At 42.9% G+C, this 20816-nt stretch overlaps 1 protein-coding gene and 1 long non-coding RNA gene across 3 annotated transcripts in view; one reads left to right on the top strand and one right to left on the bottom strand.

Annotated features, from left to right (window-relative positions):
* Positions 1-7339: 7339 nt before the first annotated feature.
* LOC118858387 lies at positions 7340-13130 on the bottom strand. 2 transcript variants are annotated; one of them, XR_005010936.1, is made up of 3 exons: positions 12994-13130; positions 10674-10830; positions 7340-9376 (listed from the first exon to the last, which is right to left on the bottom strand). It is a non-coding gene; the product is annotated as an uncharacterized LOC118858387 (long non-coding RNA). The 2 variants fall into 2 exon arrangements; XR_005010935.1 differs by having other exon boundaries at positions 7341-9376; positions 12464-13130.
* Positions 13131-13440: 310 nt separating this feature from the next.
* The window catches only part of NUDT3 (nudix hydrolase 3), an 82511-nt gene continuing 75135 nt past the window's right edge, over positions 13441-20816 (top strand). Inside the window, exon 1 of the mRNA XM_036768885.1 lies at positions 13441-13760. Coding sequence (XP_036624780.1) covers positions 13662-13760 — 99 coding nt within the window. The 5' untranslated portion in view covers positions 13441-13661. The remainder of the gene's footprint in view (positions 13761-20816) is intronic.

Below are 20816 nucleotides of genomic sequence, written 5' to 3'. Positions count from 1 at the left end.
ATCCCTCTCTCACCCAGCCTGCCTTTAATTGCTTCTTTGCTTTGAAATGGGAGCTCTCTGTTCTGCCCGGCTGAGAATGTTACTGAGTTGTCTTGAATATTCCTCCCAATAAAGTCTGCTTGTTGCTGGCAAGAATGAACATAGTTTCTTAGTGGAGAGTAGGTATTTTCACCAGTGAAAAGTTTGAAAGGAATATGATGTGATGAGTGGAATTTTTTAACTGACTGGGATGAAAGTTCTGAGAAGCTGAAGAAATACTCAAAGCTTTTGAGCTCTAGTAAACTATTTACAGGCTACAGCTGTTATTAAATAGCTCTGTGAGAAGTCCATAGGCCTCCATGAGGGGTCTGTGACAGAAGATTGAGAAACCTTACTGTAGAAGGTTTTAGGGGGAAGGCAGGGTATGAAGTACAAAACTTAGGGGAGAACATGGGAGGGGTAGTAAATCATGGGTTTTCCATCCCTTCATTTTGCTTTCACTATAAATGAGTTTCAAGATTTAAGTTGTAAGAAATGTTTATTTCACCAGTTGATTTCCAATATTGGTATGGAGTTGAGGGTATGATTATAATCTAGAAATTGAGGAACTGAAAACAAAGCTGAACCTTATTTTCCTTCTCAAGAACTTGCTTTTCTTCATTTAGGCTGTCATACTTGTAAAACAAGTTTTAATTGGACGGTTTTTTATGTATTCCCTGTTCTACTCAATAGCCATTAGACCTTTTGAGTTACTGTAAGAATTTAAGTGAGATCAAGTGTTGATAGAGGGAGATCTGAATAGGTTACCAGTAGGAAGAGGATTCCTGGCAACTTCTTTTATTTGACTAAAAGGAGTGTTCCATAAAAACTTGCTTGAAGACATTCCAGGAGCTATGTCATAAACTCTAAACTGATTAGAAAGGGTAGCCCACAAGTCTGGCTAAATTATTGTTGAATGAACTAAAGGTTTTTAGAACCCTTCCCAGTAAGTGGGGATTTTTTTAAGTGGGTAGCCAGAAAAGTGGGTGCTTCGCATGTTTTCAGGACTTGTTGAAAAGCAGGTGTTTTTATCTTTTCCATGCAATCTGAGTGGAAACCAGTAGATGTCAGGCTACCGCAAGGCAAAAATCTCTTGCTGGCTTGCATTTATCAACAGCTAATTTGGAATCTTCACTGCCAGCAGGGGAAGCTTTCTTTGGCGGAAAGGGCTAGTGTTTGGGGGAACTTTCAGTGCCCCATTGGCTGCCTTTGCCTGGCCTGGCTTTTTATCCAATTTTCCAGCTGGCTTGAATGATGTCAAGTGGTTTGCCCATGTTCACACGCTGAGGCGATTGTTTAACCTGGATTAGACTCTGAGATGTTGCTGGCTCTGTGTCTTCCCTCTTCTCACTAAAACAGAATGTGAATGGATTTGTACTTTCTAGCCCAAATGGCCTAGCGCCCTAAATCTTTATAACTTGTTTCTTTTCAGTGATACGAATTAGCCTAGGCCCCTAAAATGAAGACCTGCCTTCCATATTCCCGATAATCTTAGACTGCTAAGCAATCGTGGGAAGGCTGTGAAACTATTAGGCCTGTATTATCTGTAAAAGTCCAGATCTGCAAGCAAATTTTCATAATTGTGATAATTTAAGCAAGGTTAAATACTGGTAGAGGGAGTTGACCCAGATAGCAAAGAACAGTATGATACAGATAGGAAAACATGGGTTCAAGTCCTAACTTAACAGGCCAAGTGATCATGGAAGTCACTTAACTCCTAAGTTCCTCAAGCAGGAGGAAGTAAAGTACCTAGGAAATCACACATTGGCACAACCTCTCTGCGCCACCCCCACCCCCCACCAAAAACTTGCACTATAATTGTTTTCATTTGTCATCCTACATACTTAATGCATTTTAAAACATTCTGAGAAGGGATTTGCAAGAAAAAAAAACGGTTGAACCCCCATCTAGTGCAAACCCCTCATTTTACAACTGAAGCCCAGCGAGGGTAAGTATTTTGCCAAAGGGAAATAAGTAGCTGAATCAGGTCTAAAATCTAGAACCCCTGCCTCCTACCTAGTCCATGGTTCTTTCAAGATACCATGCTTTGTAAAGCATACAAATTAGATGGCAAGAAAAATAATCTGCAGTAATTGGCTTTTATAGTACCACTACTAAATCAGTATCCCAAAGAGATTTTTTTTCTAAAACGGCAAAGGACCTATTTGTACAGAATATAGCAGCTCTTTTTGTGGTGGCAAAGAATTGGAATTTGAGGAGATACCCATCAATTGGCCAAACAAGTTGTGGCATATGACTGTAATGGAATATTATGCTGTAAGAAATGATGAGCAGGCAGATTTCTAAAAAACCTGGAAAGAAATATATGAACTGATGCAAGGTGAAGTAAGCAGAACCAGAAGAACACTGTACACAGTAACAGCAATACTGTACAATGATCAACTGTGATCGACTTAGCTATTCTCAGCAATAGTGATCCAAGACAATTCCAAAGCGCTCCTGATGAAAAATGCTGTCCACCTCTAGAGAAAGAACTGGTAGGAGTTTGAATGCCGATTGAAGCATACTACTTTTCATTTAAAATATTTTTTTCTTTTGGTCTGACTTTCACAACATGACTAATGGTAATATGTTTTGCATGATTCAACATGTATAATGTATATCAAAGTGCTTACCGTCTCAGGGAGGGGGAGGTGAGGAAAAGCAGGGGAAAAATTTGGAACTCAAATTTTTTTAAAAATGTTAAATTTGGGACTAAAAATTTAAAAGAGAATGTTTGAAATTGTCTTTACATACAATTGGGAAAAATATAAAATACTAAAAAAAAACTGACTTTTACATAGCCTTTAAAGTTAGCAAAGTATTTTATATCTAGTCTCTCATTTGGCCCTTTCCAGGGATGAGGATGTTATGGTATTTATTCTCTTCCCCACTTCACAGATGAAAAAAAAAAGGTTCACTAGAGACTTACCTGTGGCTCCAGAAACTAGTTAAATGTCAGAAGTAGGATTTGTCTTTTTCACTCTAGTTCTCAGTCCATTAGAGTCATAAGCCTAGAAAACATAGGAGTTGAGATTCAAACCTAGGTCCCTCTGGCTCCCAAATTTAGCTTTGTCACTCCCAGTATATCACTATCTCTCTCTCCCACTAACTTAGACTAAAAGCAGGTTTGAGAAATGATGGGAAAGTCAAATTAGAATATATAGATGGTTCTATACAAATGTTTGAAAGTGAATAGGTAAATCTGAATGCTACCAACATTAATATGGTGGCTTTGATGTATCTGGTATGTTGGTGACTTGGTAGGATGATCAATAGGCAATTTTTTTTCTCCTAGATTATAGGAGAGGAGCAGGTAAGCAACACTGATAAGGCATAACAACAAGAGTATATCATTCCTGTTGTCAAAAATTCCATGCTTTGTATTTGAAAAAGGACTTGCTTGGGGCCAGCTAGGTGGCACAGTGAGTGGAGCACCGGCCCTGGAATCAGGAGGACCTGAGTTCAAATCTGGCCTCAGACACTTGACATACTAGCTGTGTGACCTTGGGCAAGTCACTTAACCCCAACTGCCCTGCAAACCCCCCCCCCCCAAAAAATAAAAAGGACTTACCTAAACAACCAGGAATGTTTAAATAAGAGGTGAGGAAGCTACAGAAGGAAGTACTTAAATAATCCACACAGATTTTTAGCAAATTACCTCAATGTGTGCATCTCTCAGGTTTTTGAGCAGGAGAAATTTACTTCTTAAAATACTCTTTTTGGTAGGTTTTTACACTATGCTTAACTTGTACTAGGCTTCATGCAGTGAAAATTGGCGTGTCTGGGCAAGGTACTATGCTTGGTACTGGACTTGCTTCTGAATAGTTACTAGGAACTGGTGCAGGAAGCAATTGGGATCGTGACAACAATATCACTGAATTCAACATTCTGCTGGGAAAGGAGAAACCAAAATAAACCTGTCACTTGGTTACTCATTTTTAGAAAAGGAAACTGGGACACAGTGAGGGCAGCTGGAAAAAAAATGTTAGGAAAAGCTTTAAAATGCTATAACCTACAAGGAAGCCTTGGGACTTTCTATTTTAAAGCACCTTATTGGAAGCCCAGGGTAAATGTGTGGCACAGACCCAAAAGAAGAGACAACTTGAAAAATAATTCTTGTACAGTTAGTCGACAGTCAAAGAGCCTATTGTAGGGAAAAGGGCATCTCTTTTAATAAGGGCCACATTATTCATGCTAAGAGAACAGAGCAAAGTGGGGCAGTGTGAATGCAAGCTAGAATTTGAAGAGCACCTCACAAGGTTAATAAGAAATGGCTTCAGTATAGGTCAAAATCTAGAAGTTAATTTGGGAATCAGTAGAGGCCTTTCAACCCAATGCAAAAGGGATGCAGAGGGATGAGAAAGAAGCCACAGAGACAATGACTTCTTTGCCTGAGTCTAAGAAAGATCCCTCAATTCATCGTAGTTTTTTGAAGCAGAAATGTCAGAGGAACTAGATTAAATTGGATTGTAAAGCAGGTAAGCTATTCTAGGCCAAGGTGAAAGACTAGATTTAGGTAAGTTAGTTAAAGCAAGGGTTTTGATAAAACTCCAGGATGAAATTATGACCTAACAGGGTTCTATCCTGGGTCCACTTCTATGCTGCTTCACTTGGTACTCTCCTCAGCTCCCATGGATTTAATTACCATCTCTATGCTAACAATTTTCAGATCTACCAATCTCGCCCTAACCTCTCCTGACCTCCAATCTCACATTTCCAACCACCTCCAGTGGAAATCTTCAACTCAACATATCCAAAACTCATTATCTATCCCCCAAACCCTCCCCTCATCCTACCTTCCCAGCTACTGTAGAGGGCAATACCATCCTCCCAGTCCGACAGGCTAACAACCTTGGAGTCACTCGGGATTCTTCGCCATCTCTCATCCCCGTGTCCAGGCTATTGCCAAGACCTGTCAATTTTACCTTTGCAGCATCTCCCCAATACACTCCCTTCTCTCCTCTGACATGGCCACCACTCTGGATTATTCTAATAGCCTGCTGGTAGGTCTGCCTGGGTTTTATAGCCAGTAAGTAATGGGACCTGGGTTTTAGTATGCTGGGGCACTCTCTGTTGTTCTAGATTCTTCACTAGTGAGCCACATGATCAAAGGCCTGATTTTTTTAAATTACTAATTGATGCAAACCTAATGTGACTCGGTGGCTAATTTTTGTATGACTGTAATTGCTAAATTAAAATGTGTATTTAGCAATTGCTTAATTTTAGTAGTTGCTAAATGTTTTTGCTTAAGATCTCAGGCGGTTTATATTTGGCTGCAAACTAGATGCCCTTTGCAGGATTCCATGCACCATGACTTATGCTATGACTCCCCGAAGAATTTTTGTTTTTTTAACTGACAACACAGCGTAGTGGAAAACACTGGATTAGAGTCTTAGGACTTGGGTTCGAGTGTTGGGAAAGTCATCTTACCTCCGTGAGCCTTAGTCTCATCTGTAAAAGATGGATACTGATACTTTTATTACACACCTCTCTATCTTGTGAAGATAAAATAACCATGTATGTTACAGCCTCCCTTACAAAGAGGTTGGGGGGGGGGGTGTTGAGTGGAAGGAATGGAGCTATAGGTATAGAACACCTTATAGAGTATAAAATTTTCTGTTAGTTTTGCTGAACATTTTTTCCTTAAAATTTTTTTTTTAATTATAAAGGGTGGCTATCTGTAAGATGGAAGGAGTGAGACACGTTGGTCAGCCAGCCAGCGAGCATTTATTTAGTGTCTATGTCTAGCACTGCTAAATTTGGGGGATAAAAAGAAAGAGGGAAAAATCCCTACCCTCAAGTAGCTCACATTCTAACGAAGGAAATAACATGCAAACAACCATGAGCATATAAAATACATACAATCTACACGGGAGATAGAAGCATAAGTGAGGCACTGGGTGGAAGACCCTGAGAAAGCCCTCTTAGAGAAAGCTGGATGGGAGCTGAGTCTCAGACAAAGCCAGGGAAGCCAGGAGAGACAGACGAGTAGGGAGCATCCCAGGCATGAAGCATAGCCGGTGAAATGCATAGTTGAGGATTTAATGTGTGCAGAGCAGCAACATCGGTGTCATTGGCTTTTTTTTTTTTAATTTTCCTAAGCTTCCTAAGCCTTTTCCTAAGACTTCCCTAAGCCAAGATTTTCATGATTTCAAAGGGTGTAAAATGGAAGAATGTAAAGGTAGGAAGGGCCCAGGTTGTGAAGGACTTTAAGAGCCAAACAGAGGATTTTATATTTGATATTGGAGGGAAGAAGCCACTGGACTTTATTGAGTAGAGGCGTGATACGGTCTGATCTGTGTTTTAAGATCACTTTGGAGGACAAATGGATGAACTAGAAATGCAGAGAGATGAGGCAAGGAAAGTCTATCGCAATAGTCCAGGCATGAGGTGACGAAGGCTGGCACCAGGGTGGTAGCTGTACGAATGGGACGCTGACAACAGCAGTAGCAAAGGTGGTAAAGACTTAGGAACAGATTGTGGGGTGAAGAATGACACCTTCGTTGTGAACCACGGTAACAGGGAGAGTGGTGATGTTCAGTTGTAATAAAGAAGTTTAAAAGAAGGGAATGTTGTGGGGTCGGGGGGGGGGGTAGGGTGCAGATAGTGAGCTCTGTTTTGGACATTTTGAATTTTAGATGTCTACAGGACATTTAGTTTAAGATGTGTAATAGTTTGTGGTGCCAGACTGGAGGTCAGGATTGGAAATATATCTAGGAATCGTGCATAGAGATGACAATAGAAACCATAGGAGATGAGGAGATAGAGCAGGATAATATAACATGGAAGAAGAAGAGAAAAGGACCAAGGATAGCTCAGGGTTAATAGGATGAAGATGCAGATCCAACAAAGGAGACTAAGAAGGAATGGTCAGAGTGGTAGGAGGAAAACCAAGACAAAGCCGTGTCAGCCAAACCTAGAGAGGAGAGAGTATCCAGGAGAAAGACAGTAAGCCAGGCACTGTATTTATTGAGGAAGGAAAGAGAGTATCCTGAGGGATAGTAGATAATTCTTGATTGGGTGAAAAATATGGATTGAATGAACCTCAAAGGAGGAAAGGTTACTGTGTGATAATGGTAAATAAGATGACAGCTGTAAGCAAGAAGTTTCTAACTCCACCACAATCAGTGAGTCAAGGGGCATAATATAGGTGATGTAAAGATATCAAGAATTTTTAAATATTACAAGAAAAAGTAATCATGTAAACATAGAAGAAATAAAACATACATAAAAACCGAAAAGTCTGTAGGTATGTGTATATGGAATATACAAAAGTTTGTATGTCTATGTATATGAAAACTAAGGAATGAGCATTTTTGCTTCCATTTTTAGATTTTGTTACTATTTTTAATAGTTGTACTGATTCTGCTTTATCATTTCACATAAATCTTTCCATGATTCATTATATTCATATTTGTAACTTTTCTAGAACAGTATGTAATACGTTGGGCTCAAGTACAGGTTGTAACATTTAACAAAAAAAAAACCAGGAGTAAATTATATCATCAAAGAAATGTATGATTGAAAAATATGATGGGCTGATCATGTGTCCAGAGTGGGAAAGAACTGATGGAGAGATGGCCTAGCCTCCTGCTATCACATGCCCCAGCATACTGGGTGGAGACACGCTGGCGAAGTCAGAGAACACCAACAAGTGTCATTTGATACAAGCAGGCATGAATAAAGTACATTGTTGAAAGGGAATATTCACATTTGTGAGTCCATAGGTTCCTTTGATTAATATTTCATTACCTTGATATGCCATAATTTTAAAATTTATTTAGTATTTTATTTTTTCCCAATTACATGTGAAAATAATTTTTAACATTCATTTTTAAATTTTGAGTTCCAAATTCTCTCACTCCCTCCCCTCCTCCCCTCATGGAGAAGGCAAGAAATTTGGATATGCCACAATTTATTCAGTCATCCCCCAACTGTTGGGCTTCTAGGCTGTTTACCTGTTGTTGTTGGTTGTTTTTTCCCTAATGACAAATCCACTGTAAAGGTTTTTCTACAAATTTTTTTTTTCCTTTTAATAACATCCTTGGGCCTTACTAAGGAGATCTCTGGGCTAAAAGGTTGGGTCAGTTTTGCAATGCTTATTTTATTTCGCCAAATCTGGCTTTCTAACAGATAAATGGTTTTGTTTTCTTTAAAAAAAATAGATAGATAGATGTAGTCAATATATATGCTGTTCTAATCATATCACTTTATGTTACTTCACGCCTTCAGATTTTCCTGTGTTCTTTGTAGTTAACATTATTACAATACTTTGTGATATTCAAATATGCCATAATTTAGATGTTTTCCATTCATCGGACCTATTTGATGGATACATTAACGAATCTCAGATTTTATCAGTTCTTTCCAACATTGCAAATCGTGACCCATCCACACCTTCTAGTCCTCTGCTACCCTCATCCATGTCCTCAGCGTTTATCAAGTGGTATGTCTGACATGCTGGTAGGCAGCTGGGCAGTACTGGACGGGGAATCAGGGATACCTGAGTTCAAATCTGACCTGAGACACTAATTAGCTGCGTGACCCTTGACAACTAACTCACTTAAGTACTTTCTGCTTCAGTTTCCTCCCCAGTAGATTGGGGGCAGTAATAGCATTTACTTCTTAGGTTGTTGTGATGATAAATTGAGATTTTTGTAAAGCTCTTTGAAAACCTTAAAGTGTTATGTGAATGTTAGCTACCCCTATCATTCCCCTAAGTCTTTTTGTCATGGATGATAAAAGGGAGCTCTAGTTGGTTGAGTGTGGAGAGGGATGGTGTAAGTGACAAGGTCAGGTGTGCCTTTTCACAAGGTCACCAGCAGCCGAGCGGAGGAATAAGGCTGGGGAGCCACTTGAAGGAGGTAGTCCCACCAGGACATGACTGCAACAGTTCCAGCTTGTGGTGATGAGGACCTGCTCCGGGGTGTGGCATTATCAGAGAAGAGAACAGAGCTTCACCAGGGATGCTGACATCTTGATGTGTGCCTGTTTATAGATAACATTGTTCTGTTCACATCCAGTCCAGGAATATTCCTGGAACCCCACATGGGATCCAGAATTATTCAAAATAACTCAGCCCATTCACGTCGATAAGGTGGAGGAAGACAGCTTGTTTTCCAGATTATTACAAGTAGTTCACCAAGAAGCAGTGATGAGCATTCACGGAGGCATCTCTTTTGGGCATTCTCAATACAACATAAACTCTTTGAGAACAGGGAGTGTCTCATTCTTTGTCTTTCTATCCTCCCACCTGGCACACCAAAGGCACTTAACAAATGCTTGTTGACTGATGGACTAGGGATTTAGAGGCAAAAAGGAAACAATCCAGGCTTTTCAAGGAACTCATCTACAGCTAGGGAGAAACATACATAGTGTACATAGATGTTGATTACAAACTGAACACAAAGTAAATACAAAATAATTCCAGGGTGAGAAATGATTTGTTCTCTCTCACATTAGTAACCAATTATTGAATTAGGACCAGGATTTTTCAGGTTGTCCCCTCTCAGAAGGACATTGCTGATAATGAGATTGAATTAACTTTCTCAATCTTATTCAGACCTCACCCAGGTTCCTTGTGCTCTACCCAGGTTTGGGTGGGGATAAATTCTTTGATTAGATTGCCCAAGGCTGGGCAATTTAGAAGTAAATGTCAGGATCCTACCCCACCTCCAGCCCCTCTTTGGAACAGGTTCACCAATCATTGTAAAATTCACTTTCTGTCAATTGTTAACCAATCAGAGTTGATTGCCACCCTCATGAACACCCACTCTTCCAAGGGCATATAAACTGTGAGCCCACAGACACTATTAGTTTATATGACATTCAAGAGTGTCACTGACCCATTTTATTAGTAATATTCTAGCATTATGGATAAAATGATGAGTTATCCAGAAACTATGTCTCTTGAACTTTATAAACATCATAAGAGGCTGAGGGAAGAGCACCAATAATCAGGGAGATCAAGAAAGGCCTCCCTCTGATAGGCCTTGTGGGGTGGTCAACCCACAAAAGTAATCTAACAGTATCTATGCCTTGGACAAATATTGCAGTGGGACAATGAGTTGGGTTCAGAAATGAACAGAAGAGCAGACTGGAAACCTGCAGTCCTTTTAATTACTCCAAGAATGTCCCTAAAAGGTCCATTTTTTTTAAAGCAGTCAATCATTTTCTAGTTTTTTTGTTTGTTTTTGCTAAAGCAGCTATGACAATTGTACAGGACGGCATAAACAGGAAGTACCTAAAGCACTGGCATTAGGCCTAGTTTTAAAGTTCTTATGATTAAAAAAAATTTAGGGAATATGCAGATTGGCAACAGTTTTTTTTTTTCCAAGTACAGAAATGCTAAGTTAAGAGGAATAAGTTTCAGGAAAAGCTCTTGAATTATATGAGTTGGCAAACAATTGATTCAACAAGTATTTCCTGATAAATATTTCTAATATGTGCAGAGTATTTTTGCCAATTGTTAAGTAATTTAGTACTGGAATTGTTATTACTCAGAGTGGCTAGGAGTCATTGTAGATTGTTCCCTGAAAACATGGGCTTTGTGTGGTGTTTGAAACCAAAAATTCTAAAAATGCTAGGCCACACAGGAAGTTAATGGCATTTAGAATCAAAAGGGACTTCAGAAATCCCTCTGTCCAACCTACCCGCTTTACAGATGAGCGGAGTCACAGAGAAGTAAGTTGATTTGTCCAAGGTCACAAAAGTAATAAGCAGCGGCGCTGGGATTAAACGTAGGTCTTTTGACTCCAAATCTTGGTTTCTTTTATTTTTCGAAGACCAGGTCTTTCCACCTTGGTTAGTCTGGAAGTAGAGTACATACTGATAGGTCAAACTGCTGGTAAAGACGCTCCTCTTTCTGAGCTGGATCACTTTGTGCTCCTCCTTAGTAACTCCGTGGCTCCCTACCTCTAGAGTTTGACCATATTGGTGTGGATACCCAATCACAAAATCAGCTTTTGCCCTAATTTAGCTTGGAACTCCTAAGCTCAAGCAATCCATCAGCCTCAGCCTTGCCAGGTGCAGGGATTACAGGTGTGTGCCACCATGCCTGGCTCCAGATCTTGAGTTCTTTCAACTACACAGGGATCATTGAAAAAGATTTGGAAATAAGCAGACAACACCTAATTTGTATATCTGTTCTCAGGATTCCCCCTTACATGGGGGGAAAAAATCTGGAGATGTACAATGAAAATAGGGGGAGAGGGAAAACAGTCATATGCCAACAAAAAAGGGTAAGACTTCACATTGAAGGGACATAGGTCTAAGCAGATGCTATAACTACAGCGAATAAAAGTCAATGTCATATAGATGAAGCAAACACATGTAGAAACTTTAAAGAAATAAATTTAGGGCACATGAAAAACAGCTTTAAGCAACAGGCCATAAATACCTGAAGCTGATTGCTGTAAGTGATTTAGAGTGAAAATGCAAGTAAGTTGATGGAATAAGGTAAATTCATCTTTACTAAACTCCTATTCTGAAGCGTAACATGGCACGAAGGTAGCCCCGGGCTCTAAAAGGCTATGCTACTGGAAACTAAACCTTGGCAGGCCCTAAAACCAAACGGGAGGTGCTTCAAGTATCAGCCTGGTGGTACAGCCTGTTATCCAAAGACCAGCCTAAGTAACGGAGAGCTTTGCCGTCAGGTGATGAATTTCTTCGGCTACCACAGCTCACAAACTTAACTACAAAGGCATGGAGAGATTTTAATTCGTAGTGATGGGGACTATACCCACAATGATCATAAGATCATAAATTTCAATCTATGGAAGGGACCTTAGAGGTCAACATGTTCAACTTCCTCTTTTACGGGTGGGACTTAGCCAAGAACTAGCAGAGCAAGTAACTGGTTCCTGATCCAGTATCTTTTTTCACTTCACCAAACCGCCAAGATTGAATCTCATCATTTTTGAAATAATTAGATAAGATGAATTAATTGCTTATGAAGTCATAATAGGTTATTAAAGAAAGTTATGGGATGTTTTGTGACCCATTTCTAATCTTTTGACCCTAAAGGCAACCACACCCTCCCAAGGAACTTCTGGTTATGGGTTCAGTCCTGTCTGACTCTTCCTGACCTTATTTGGGGTTTTCTTCCGGCCCATTTTATAGATGAGGAAACTGAGGCAAACAGGGTGAAGTGACTTATCTAAGGTCACACAGCTAGCAAACGTCCCGGGCCAGGTTTGATCTCAGGAAGAGGAGTCCTTCCTGACTCTAGGTCTGGCACTCTATCCACTTCACCACCTAGGTGACCCAGTCCAAGGAACTCACTGTCAAGTTAAACGCTGAATCAGATCGAACCATGACCCCGTTCTGGATGGGGCTGGGGACAGGACATATCAATAAGGAGTCTTCCTTGACTGATTAAAAAAGATTCAGTGTGGGAACAATTCAGAAAATTGAAGGAAGCCCAGGAGACAACTTTACTCACAAGTTTTGCTCAGGAGGCGGCCTCAGAGGTCAGTTTGTCCAACTTCATCTTTGGCAGGTGAGGACAAGGAGACCCAAAGACTTTAAAGCGACTTGTCCAAGAAGCGGGGTAAAGGACTGACTCCAGATTCCCCCCCTCTTCCCACAACGTGCCAATGCAACCACACAACCTCCTGGGGATGAAGGATGGGGACAGCAAGTTGCTACGACTGAGTAACCACAGAGAGGCGGGAGGAGATGGCTCAAAGCCCGAGGAACGAGGCCATGCTCTCTTACATTTCTTGGGAGTTTTTTGCCTCGATTTTTTTCCTTTATGAATGGGGGGAAGGAAGCTTGGGAGGATGGGGTTCATGGTGGGGGGGCGGGGTGGACGGTTGTCCTAAGCTCCTTCACGGCGGCCAGCGGTATTTCTACTTTAGACTCTTGGTAGCCCACCCCATTTATGCGAAGCAAAGGCGATTTCCTTGGATTTTACGAAGCCACGCAGATAAATATTTGTTCTTCCGAATGGCCGGCCCCTTCCTGACTCACCCTATAGCCTGGGTCCCAAGCCGAGGGGAGCGCGGCTCCGGGGCCCCGCCGATGACGTAGCGCCGAAGCCGAGCCCCCGCGCCCGGCCCAGGCTGCCTTTATCCTTCTCCGAGCGCAGCCCCGCCCCCGCCCGCCCCGCCCCCCGCTCAGCTACGCTACTAGCGTAGCGGCCTCCCCGCCCCCACCCCCTCCGCCGGGGCCGGCCCCGTCCCAGCGCCCGTTTGCGCCCGCGCGGTTGGCGCCAGGGCTCGAGCCCCGTTCGCTGGGGAGGGAGCGATTCCCGAAGGCCGCCTGCGCCGAGAGAGCGGGAGCGGCCCCGTCGCCCCGCCAGGCCTTACGCCGCTGACGCGGCTCGCCCAAGATGGCGGCCCGGTCGTCGTCGGTGGCGGCGGCGCTGGCGGAGGGGGCGGCGGCGGCCGTGAAGCGAGCGGCGGCGGAGGGGGAGGCGGCGGCGGCCGTGACGGCGGCGGCGGCGACGACGACGACGACGGGCCGAGGGCGGGAGGAATGAGGCGGACGAGGCGGGACAGCGGCAGAGCCGTGTAGCGGAGAAGCGGCTCCTTCCCCTCCTCCCTCCCGGCGCGGCCTGCAGACCCCGACCCGGCCCCTCGCCCCGGCGGCCCCTCCCCCTGCCGCGACCCCGCGACCCCGCGACCCCGGGCCCGGCGATGATGAAGCTCAAGTCGAACCAGACCCGGACCTACGACGGTGACGGCTACAAGAAGCGGGCCGCGTGTCTGTGCTTCCGCAGCGAGAGCGAGGAGGAGGTGCGGGGGGCCCGGGTGGTGGGGGGCGGGGGGCCGCGGTCCGCGCGTGGGGACGGGCCGAACCGAGACAATAGGGGCGCCCGCACCTGGGTGGGGAGACGGAAACGGAGGCGAAGAGGGGCGTCCGCCCCCTCCCCCCTCCTCCGAAGGGAGGGGGGCCAGAGGGGACGGTCATTTGGGGCTTCCCCTCCCCCAGTTAAATGGACTGCGAGGAGGGTGGGCAGGGCGGGGCGCGGCCAAAGAATGGGGCCTGGGGGCTGGGGCTGGAAGAAATCTAGCCGAGCCATTCCCCGAGGTGATGAATAAGGAAAAGATTATGGCGAGGAAACGGACCGGAAGCTGCCGGGAGAAACTATGGAGCCCCAAAGGAGGGGAAGGGGGGCCTAAAGGATGTGGCAGAGTGATCCGGGAGCCGGCGGTGGAGACGAGAATGGCTGAGGCGTAATGAATGGGCCGGACTCGGAGCGATCTTCCGCGCCCTCGGGCACAGACCCGCATTTGTCGGACGCGTCGTGGAGTGGCCGCCTCGTAGCTCCGCTTCGTTTAACGTCTGCGGTTTGCCCGGGGTCGGTGCTGGTGGCGCAAATAGCGGAGCGTTTGGATGGCCTGCGGCAGCTTCGTTACGGGGAGCGTTCTGCCCAGCATTTTAGCTCATCTTCGAGGCTGAACCCTGTAGTTTAGGTCCTTGGACCGATCCCTTCCACTGCCCCAAAGTAAGGGTCTTAGGGCAGGATGGCTCGGGAGGGGCATGTGAAGAAGACGGGAAGCCTCTGAATTCTTGGTTTGTTTTGGGTAGTGATGGAAAAGTCTGCGTCCAAAGTAGTTTCCATGGTGGCTCGGAAATAAAGCACAGAGGCTTTGGAAAGCCAAAATGGTGCTTTTGCAAAAGTGTATACGTAATAAAAGTTAGGTACAAACGGAAACAGTCTATACAGGGTGTTCCTAAAGTCTGGACACAGGCAACTGACCGCGACGTGGAGTTCACGTGAATCTTGCAAAGCGCATCGACCTTTGCATCACAAGTGAATTGAAGATGTTATTAATATTCCAATTAAATAAAATGTTGTTAAAATTTCATTCATTTCTTGAAAATACGCATCTTTGCCTATGTGTCCAGACTTTAGGAACACCCTGTATTGTGGGAAAGCATTCAGCAGTGTGTTAATAGGAACGGACCTATGCTATAGCGCATCATATTGAAATGGGGAAAGAAATTTGAGCCAATGCTTGTGAAAGAAGCTGCGATGAATTGATGGATTGTCTGTAGGTGCTGTCCAGAGAGATTTTAGAGGAAGTGGAAATTAAAATTGTCTAAAAAAGTGAATTCTTGTAGCAATATACATGTTCTTGAGGTAGTATTTCCTTACAGTAGAATCTAAGGGACTATATACAGGCACTTGCTTTAAAGGTTTCCAAAGCAGATACATTTTAAGAGAGATTCTAAACAGTGATTTCCTGTAAGTTACATACTCTTTTAGGACATAAAGTAGCTGTCTTAGTTTCTTTGTTTACCATCGTATTTGTAGCTTTAGGATATCAGATGGGATCCCAGGCTTGGGGGGGCAGGGGAAATTATTTAAGTAATTATAGCAGATTTTGCTGTAATCTCCCCAACATAATTCTATTATGAATGATTTAAAATTTTTTATAAAGATATATACACATATATATGCATTTCATATATATGTAAACTGATTTTTTTAGAAAACAAATCCATTATGGATAAGTTAATTAAGGTTCCTTTTCTCCTAATCTTTTTTGCTTAAAAATTATGCCACTTAGTAATAACAACTAAAGTAGCAGTACTTTAATCATCAGAGATTTCTAAGCTGTAGGTCTTTTCAGTAGCAGCAATAGTCATTAAATGTTTAAGGGCATCCTAAAAATAAAAGTCACAGGCATTGTTACTCATTTTTAGGATTTTAATCTAAAACTCTTCAAAGGAATGCTGATAAATGTATCAAAAAAATTTTTTTTAAACCTGACTGAATATTGAATTAACTTGAGAATTGGGTAATGAAGCTATTTGTGGATCATGGTCATGGAATATTAACGCTCTAAGAGATCTAATTAGCTTAACCAACTTTCTTGATTTTGCAGTTTTACAGAAGAGGAATCTTAGGCCCAGGGAGGCTACAATATGCTCAAGGAATATAGGTTTGTGTTGCTCTGTGACAGTATAATATACCCAACCTTTTTTGTGAAGAGTTTGTCAATCAATAAACATTTATTTATGCCAGGCACTGCGCTAAGCTCTAGGGATTCAGAAAGAGGCAAAAGATACTCTTTGCCTTCAAGGAGCTCACATTCTAATGGAGGAGAAAACATACAAACATGTACAAATAAGCTATATATAGGATAAATAAGAAATAATAAAGAGAGGGACAGCAGTAGAGTACAGAGGGGTTGGGAAAAGCTTCCTGTAGAAAATGGACTTTTAGTTGAGACTCAAAGAAAACCAGAGAAAGCAGTAGACAGAGATTCCAGTCATGAGGACAGCTAGAGAAAATGCTCGGAACCGAGAGATGAGTGTCTTGTTCCTGAAACAGCCAGGAGGTCACTGTTACTGGATCAAAGAGTATGTGGCAGGGAATAGAGTATCAGAAGATTGGAAAGGTAGGAGGGGCTAGGTCATGAAGGATTTTGAATGCCAAGCAGCGGATTTTGATTCTGGAGAAGGTAGGGAGCCACTGGAATTTATTGAGTAGGGAGTGGTGATGTGATCACTCCTGTACTTTAGAAAAATCACTTTGGTGACTGAATGGAGGATGGCTTAGAGTGGGAAGAGATTTGAGGCAGGCAGACCCAGGAGCAGTCTATTCCAGTGGTCCAGGTGTGAGGTGTTAAGGGCCTGAACCGGAGTGGTGCCAGTTTCAGAGGAGAGAAGAGGGTGTTTTGGAGAAATGTTGTAAAGGTGAAATAGATAGGCCTTGCAACAGCTTGGATAGGAGGGTGAAAAGATAGGAGGTGACGATGACTTCTAGGTCATAAGCTGGAGGGACTAAGAGAATAATGTTGCCTTCAACATTAGTAGAGAAGTCGGGAGGGGGGGCCGGGTAATGATTTAGGCATCGGTTCCCAAAGTGGACCATACCACTCCCTGGAGGGGCACTGGAACAGTTGGGTTAGGGGGGCAGTAGTAGTTTGAAATGATGCAAATTTCAAAAAAAAAAACAAACAAAACAAAACAGTAAAGGGTTAAGGAAAGAAGATTGGGTGGGGGGCACTGAGTAATTTTTTTTTTTTAAAAGGGGGCAGTAGGCCAAATGAGTTTGGAAATCTGTGATTTAGGGAGAAAGGTAATGATGTCAGTTTTGGACATGTTGGGTTTAAGCCATCTGAAAGGCAATTGGAGATTGGATGTCAGCAGAGAGTTTAGGGTAAGATAGGTAGATTTTAGAATCATCAGCATAGGTCACCCAGTGAAGTAGTTTAGACTGAGAAGAGAATAGAGCCCAGGACTGAACCTTTTGGGACCCCTATAATTAGAGGGTGTTACCTGGATGAAGATGTAGCAAAAAAGACAGAAGGAGCAGTCTGATAGATAGGAGGAAAACCAGGAGAGAGTGGTTTCCTGAAAACTAGAGAGAAGATGGAGGGGAGGGTGATCAACAGTGTAAAAGGTATCAGAGAGGTCAAGGAGAAAGAGGATTAAGAAGAGGCCATTGGATTTGGCACGTAAGAGATCATTGGTAATTTTGGAGAAAGCAGTTTTTGGTGGAATGATAAGGTCAGAAGCCGGGGTTAAGAAAGTAAGAGGAAAGTGGAGGCAGCAAGGGCAGAAGAGATACAGGAGGATAGTGAGGGTTTTTTGAGGATGGGGGAGACATTTTCAAGTTTGAAGGTCGTAGGGAAGGAGCCAATAGATGGAGAAATTGAAGATAAATGAGAGAGTGGGTATAACAGAGGAGGTGTAATGGAATGGGATCACTTGTGCAGGAAGAGGGATTAGTCTTGGTAAGGAGTAAGGCCACTTCATATAAGGCAGGGGTGAAGGGGGATAAAATGGCTTAAGGCATCTGAGTGATAGGAGATGAGGAAGAGGAGAGAAGGAACTTACAGCAAATGGCCTCCATTATTTCTGTAAAGTTTCTCAGCTGAGAGGGTTGGGGAAAGGGAAGCCATTGGAGGTTTGAAGAGATGTAAGGATTTACAAAAGCAGCTATGGAGAGTAGGATAGTGAGTTGATAAGGGAGGTATAGTATGATTGCCTAGCAGCAGTGAGGGCCCAGGTGAAGATGTGTCACATTATTTTGTTCCGTTCAGTTCAATCCGAATGGTGGTGTGCTTTTGTTTTCACCTTCATTCAGCATCACATGTATAGGAGAGAAGGTGGCTGGATTGTGGGAGTGATCCAAGGCAGTGTACAATTGATAATATAATGAGGGAATTCAAGAGAAGATAACTGTGCAATCAAACTAATTCACCAAGGGGTCTGGATGGGGAAAAGAGCAGAGAACGGCAAGTGCAGGGGAGACGTCTTAGGAAAGAGCTGGGGTGTTGAGGGATGGAAGGTCGCCATTTCAGAAAAGAGCAGGGTTTGGTAAGGAAAGGCAGAGGGAGAGGTGGAGAGCCAATAGATTATGGTCAGATAAAGATGTTTTGGAATTCTTGAACATGGAGATGGTGCATTTGTGGATAATGGCAGAATCAAGGGTAGGATCATCTTTGTGTGGCTGAGGTTCACTGGGGGACCAGGGCAGGGGTGGAGAACCTTTTGGCCTTGGCCACATGTGGCCTTCGGGGTCCTTGGGTGCAGCCTTCTGACTGAGTCCCAGTTTTACAGAACAAATGCTTTTATTAACCATTAGCATTTTGAGGAAAAGTCAGTCTGTATATGGAAGTCCTTAGGTATCAGCCATTGAGAGAAAATTGTGTCAGGCACCAAATTCATTCCTGTTATTAGTGATTTGGAACATTCTTTTACTCTTTTCGTTCTTTAGTAGTTTGCAGTTCTTCTGTGAATTGGTTGTTCATCTGCTTTGACCTCTTATCTGTTGGAAAATGGCTTTTTTGAAAATCATGTATAGCTGGTAGTTGTCTGTATATGTTGGATATCAAACTCTTCACTGAGAGACTTGATAGTTTTTTTCCCCCACGTTAACCACTTCCCTTCTTACCCCAGATGCATCGTTTTTGTTTGGGCAGGAGCTCATCAATTTCATGTAATCAGAGTTCCTATCTTTTGTATTGCGTCTGTCTCTTGTGTGGTTAAGAATGTATTTCTTAAGCTGGCATAGTGGCACACACCTGTAATCCCTGTGCCTTGAGAGGCTGAGGTTGGGGAATCCCTTGAGCTCAAGAGATGTTAGCTACAATAAGGCTAAAGCCAGTCAGGTATCCACACTAAATCCAACATATGTTGAGCCCCTGAAAGCAGGAGGTGCTACCAGCTGCCTCCTGAGGAGGAGTGGATCAGCCAGGGTTGGAAATAGAGGAGGTCAAAGCTTCTGTGTTGATCAGCAGTGGGATTGGGCCCGTGAATGGCCGCTGTACTTCTAGCCTGGGTGAGATGGGGAGTCCCAGTCTCCTAGACAGAGAGATAGGAAGATAGAAGGAAAATACCCCCTACGCTTGGTGTGATCTTCAATATTAAGGTCACTTAATTCATTGTGAATTTATTGTGGAACATGGTATTGGCATTTCTCTGAATTGCCATATCTGGTCTTTTCACAGTCCTCTTCTGGACTATCCTGTCTTGGAAAATTTTCTTTGGTTTGTTTTTCATAATACTAGTCTTATTGCTCTGACTTGTGAATGTGCCTCAGGGTTCTGTTCTAGGCCCTTTTCTCTCTGTACACTCACATTTGTTGAGATCATCAGCTCCCATGGGTCTAATTATCATCTTTATGCATGTGATTTCAAGACCTCTCTACAAAGCACTTTACGTGCATTATTTAGTTGAGGCATCATAACAACCCAATTAGATAAGTCGTACAGGTATTTTTATCTCTATTTCATAGGTGAGGAAACTTGGACTCAGGGAATTTATGTGACTTGCCCGTAGTCGTACAGCTCCTGTCAGAAGTGGAATATGAACCCATTCTTCAGTCTGTGTGGCCTCAAGTCCAACATTCTATCCACCATAAAATGCATTTTCTTTTTACATTATCATGATAGCATGTATAAATTTGAATCTTGACTCAGCTACTTACTACTTTTGTGACCTTGGGTAAGTCACAGCCTTTCTCTAGACTTCAGTTTCTTCACCTCTAAAATGAAGGTGTTGGATTGGATGATTACCATGGTCCCCTTCCAACTCAATTCCATAAAATCACTTGACAAGTTTTTATTAAGTGTTTATTATGTGACCATGAACATCTTTCAGGAGTCAAAATTTTTCATATCTCCATCATTTCCTATAGAGCTAACTGTATTTTCTTCCCATCTGTCACACTTACGGGCATTGTACTTCCACTAATGTCCTCTTCTGATGCCTCCTTATGGTGTAGACATGACCATACACAAGCTTGGCCAGATTCTATCAAACTGTAAAGACCTCTAATACCAGCCCAGGGGGAGACTGAGAACCAGCAAAGCTAGATTTCAGAAAGGATCCTTGATGCTGGATGTTTGGCCACCGGATAGTCTTTTATTAGGTAGCAGGGAGTTGCAGTGGGTGGAGTGCTGGACTTGGAATCAAGAAAATAAGTTCAAATCTGGTCTCAAACACTTAAGTGTGATCCTGGCCAAATCACTTAACCTCTGTGCTTTAGTTTTCTTTACTTCAAAATGGGGATGATAACAGCACCTACCTCCCGGAGTTGTTAGTCATTTCGAGATTCGAACGAGATGCTCTTTGTAAAGCTACTAGTGTAGTACATGGAACAAAACAGACACTTAATTAAAACTTAATTGCTTCCTTCTTTCCTATGGAGGCGTGGGGGCTACAGGTTGTGTCAGTGGGAAAGTTATCCACACCAGTGAAATCATAGATCCTTGAAGTGCTGAAATAAATATATATTCTCTTGTTTTAATCTGTGGTATAGCAGATAGGTGTGTGGTCTTGTCAGCGTCCAGATCTTGCTGCTGACCCACATACGAGCTTTGTGATCC

The sequence above is a fragment of the Trichosurus vulpecula genome, chromosome 7 (assembly GCF_011100635.1).
Source record: "Trichosurus vulpecula isolate mTriVul1 chromosome 7, mTriVul1.pri, whole genome shotgun sequence".
Lineage (NCBI taxonomy): Eukaryota > Metazoa > Chordata > Mammalia > Diprotodontia > Phalangeridae > Trichosurus > Trichosurus vulpecula.
Note: the sequence above shows the minus strand (reverse complement) of the source record. Positions and strands in the feature narration are given on the sequence as shown.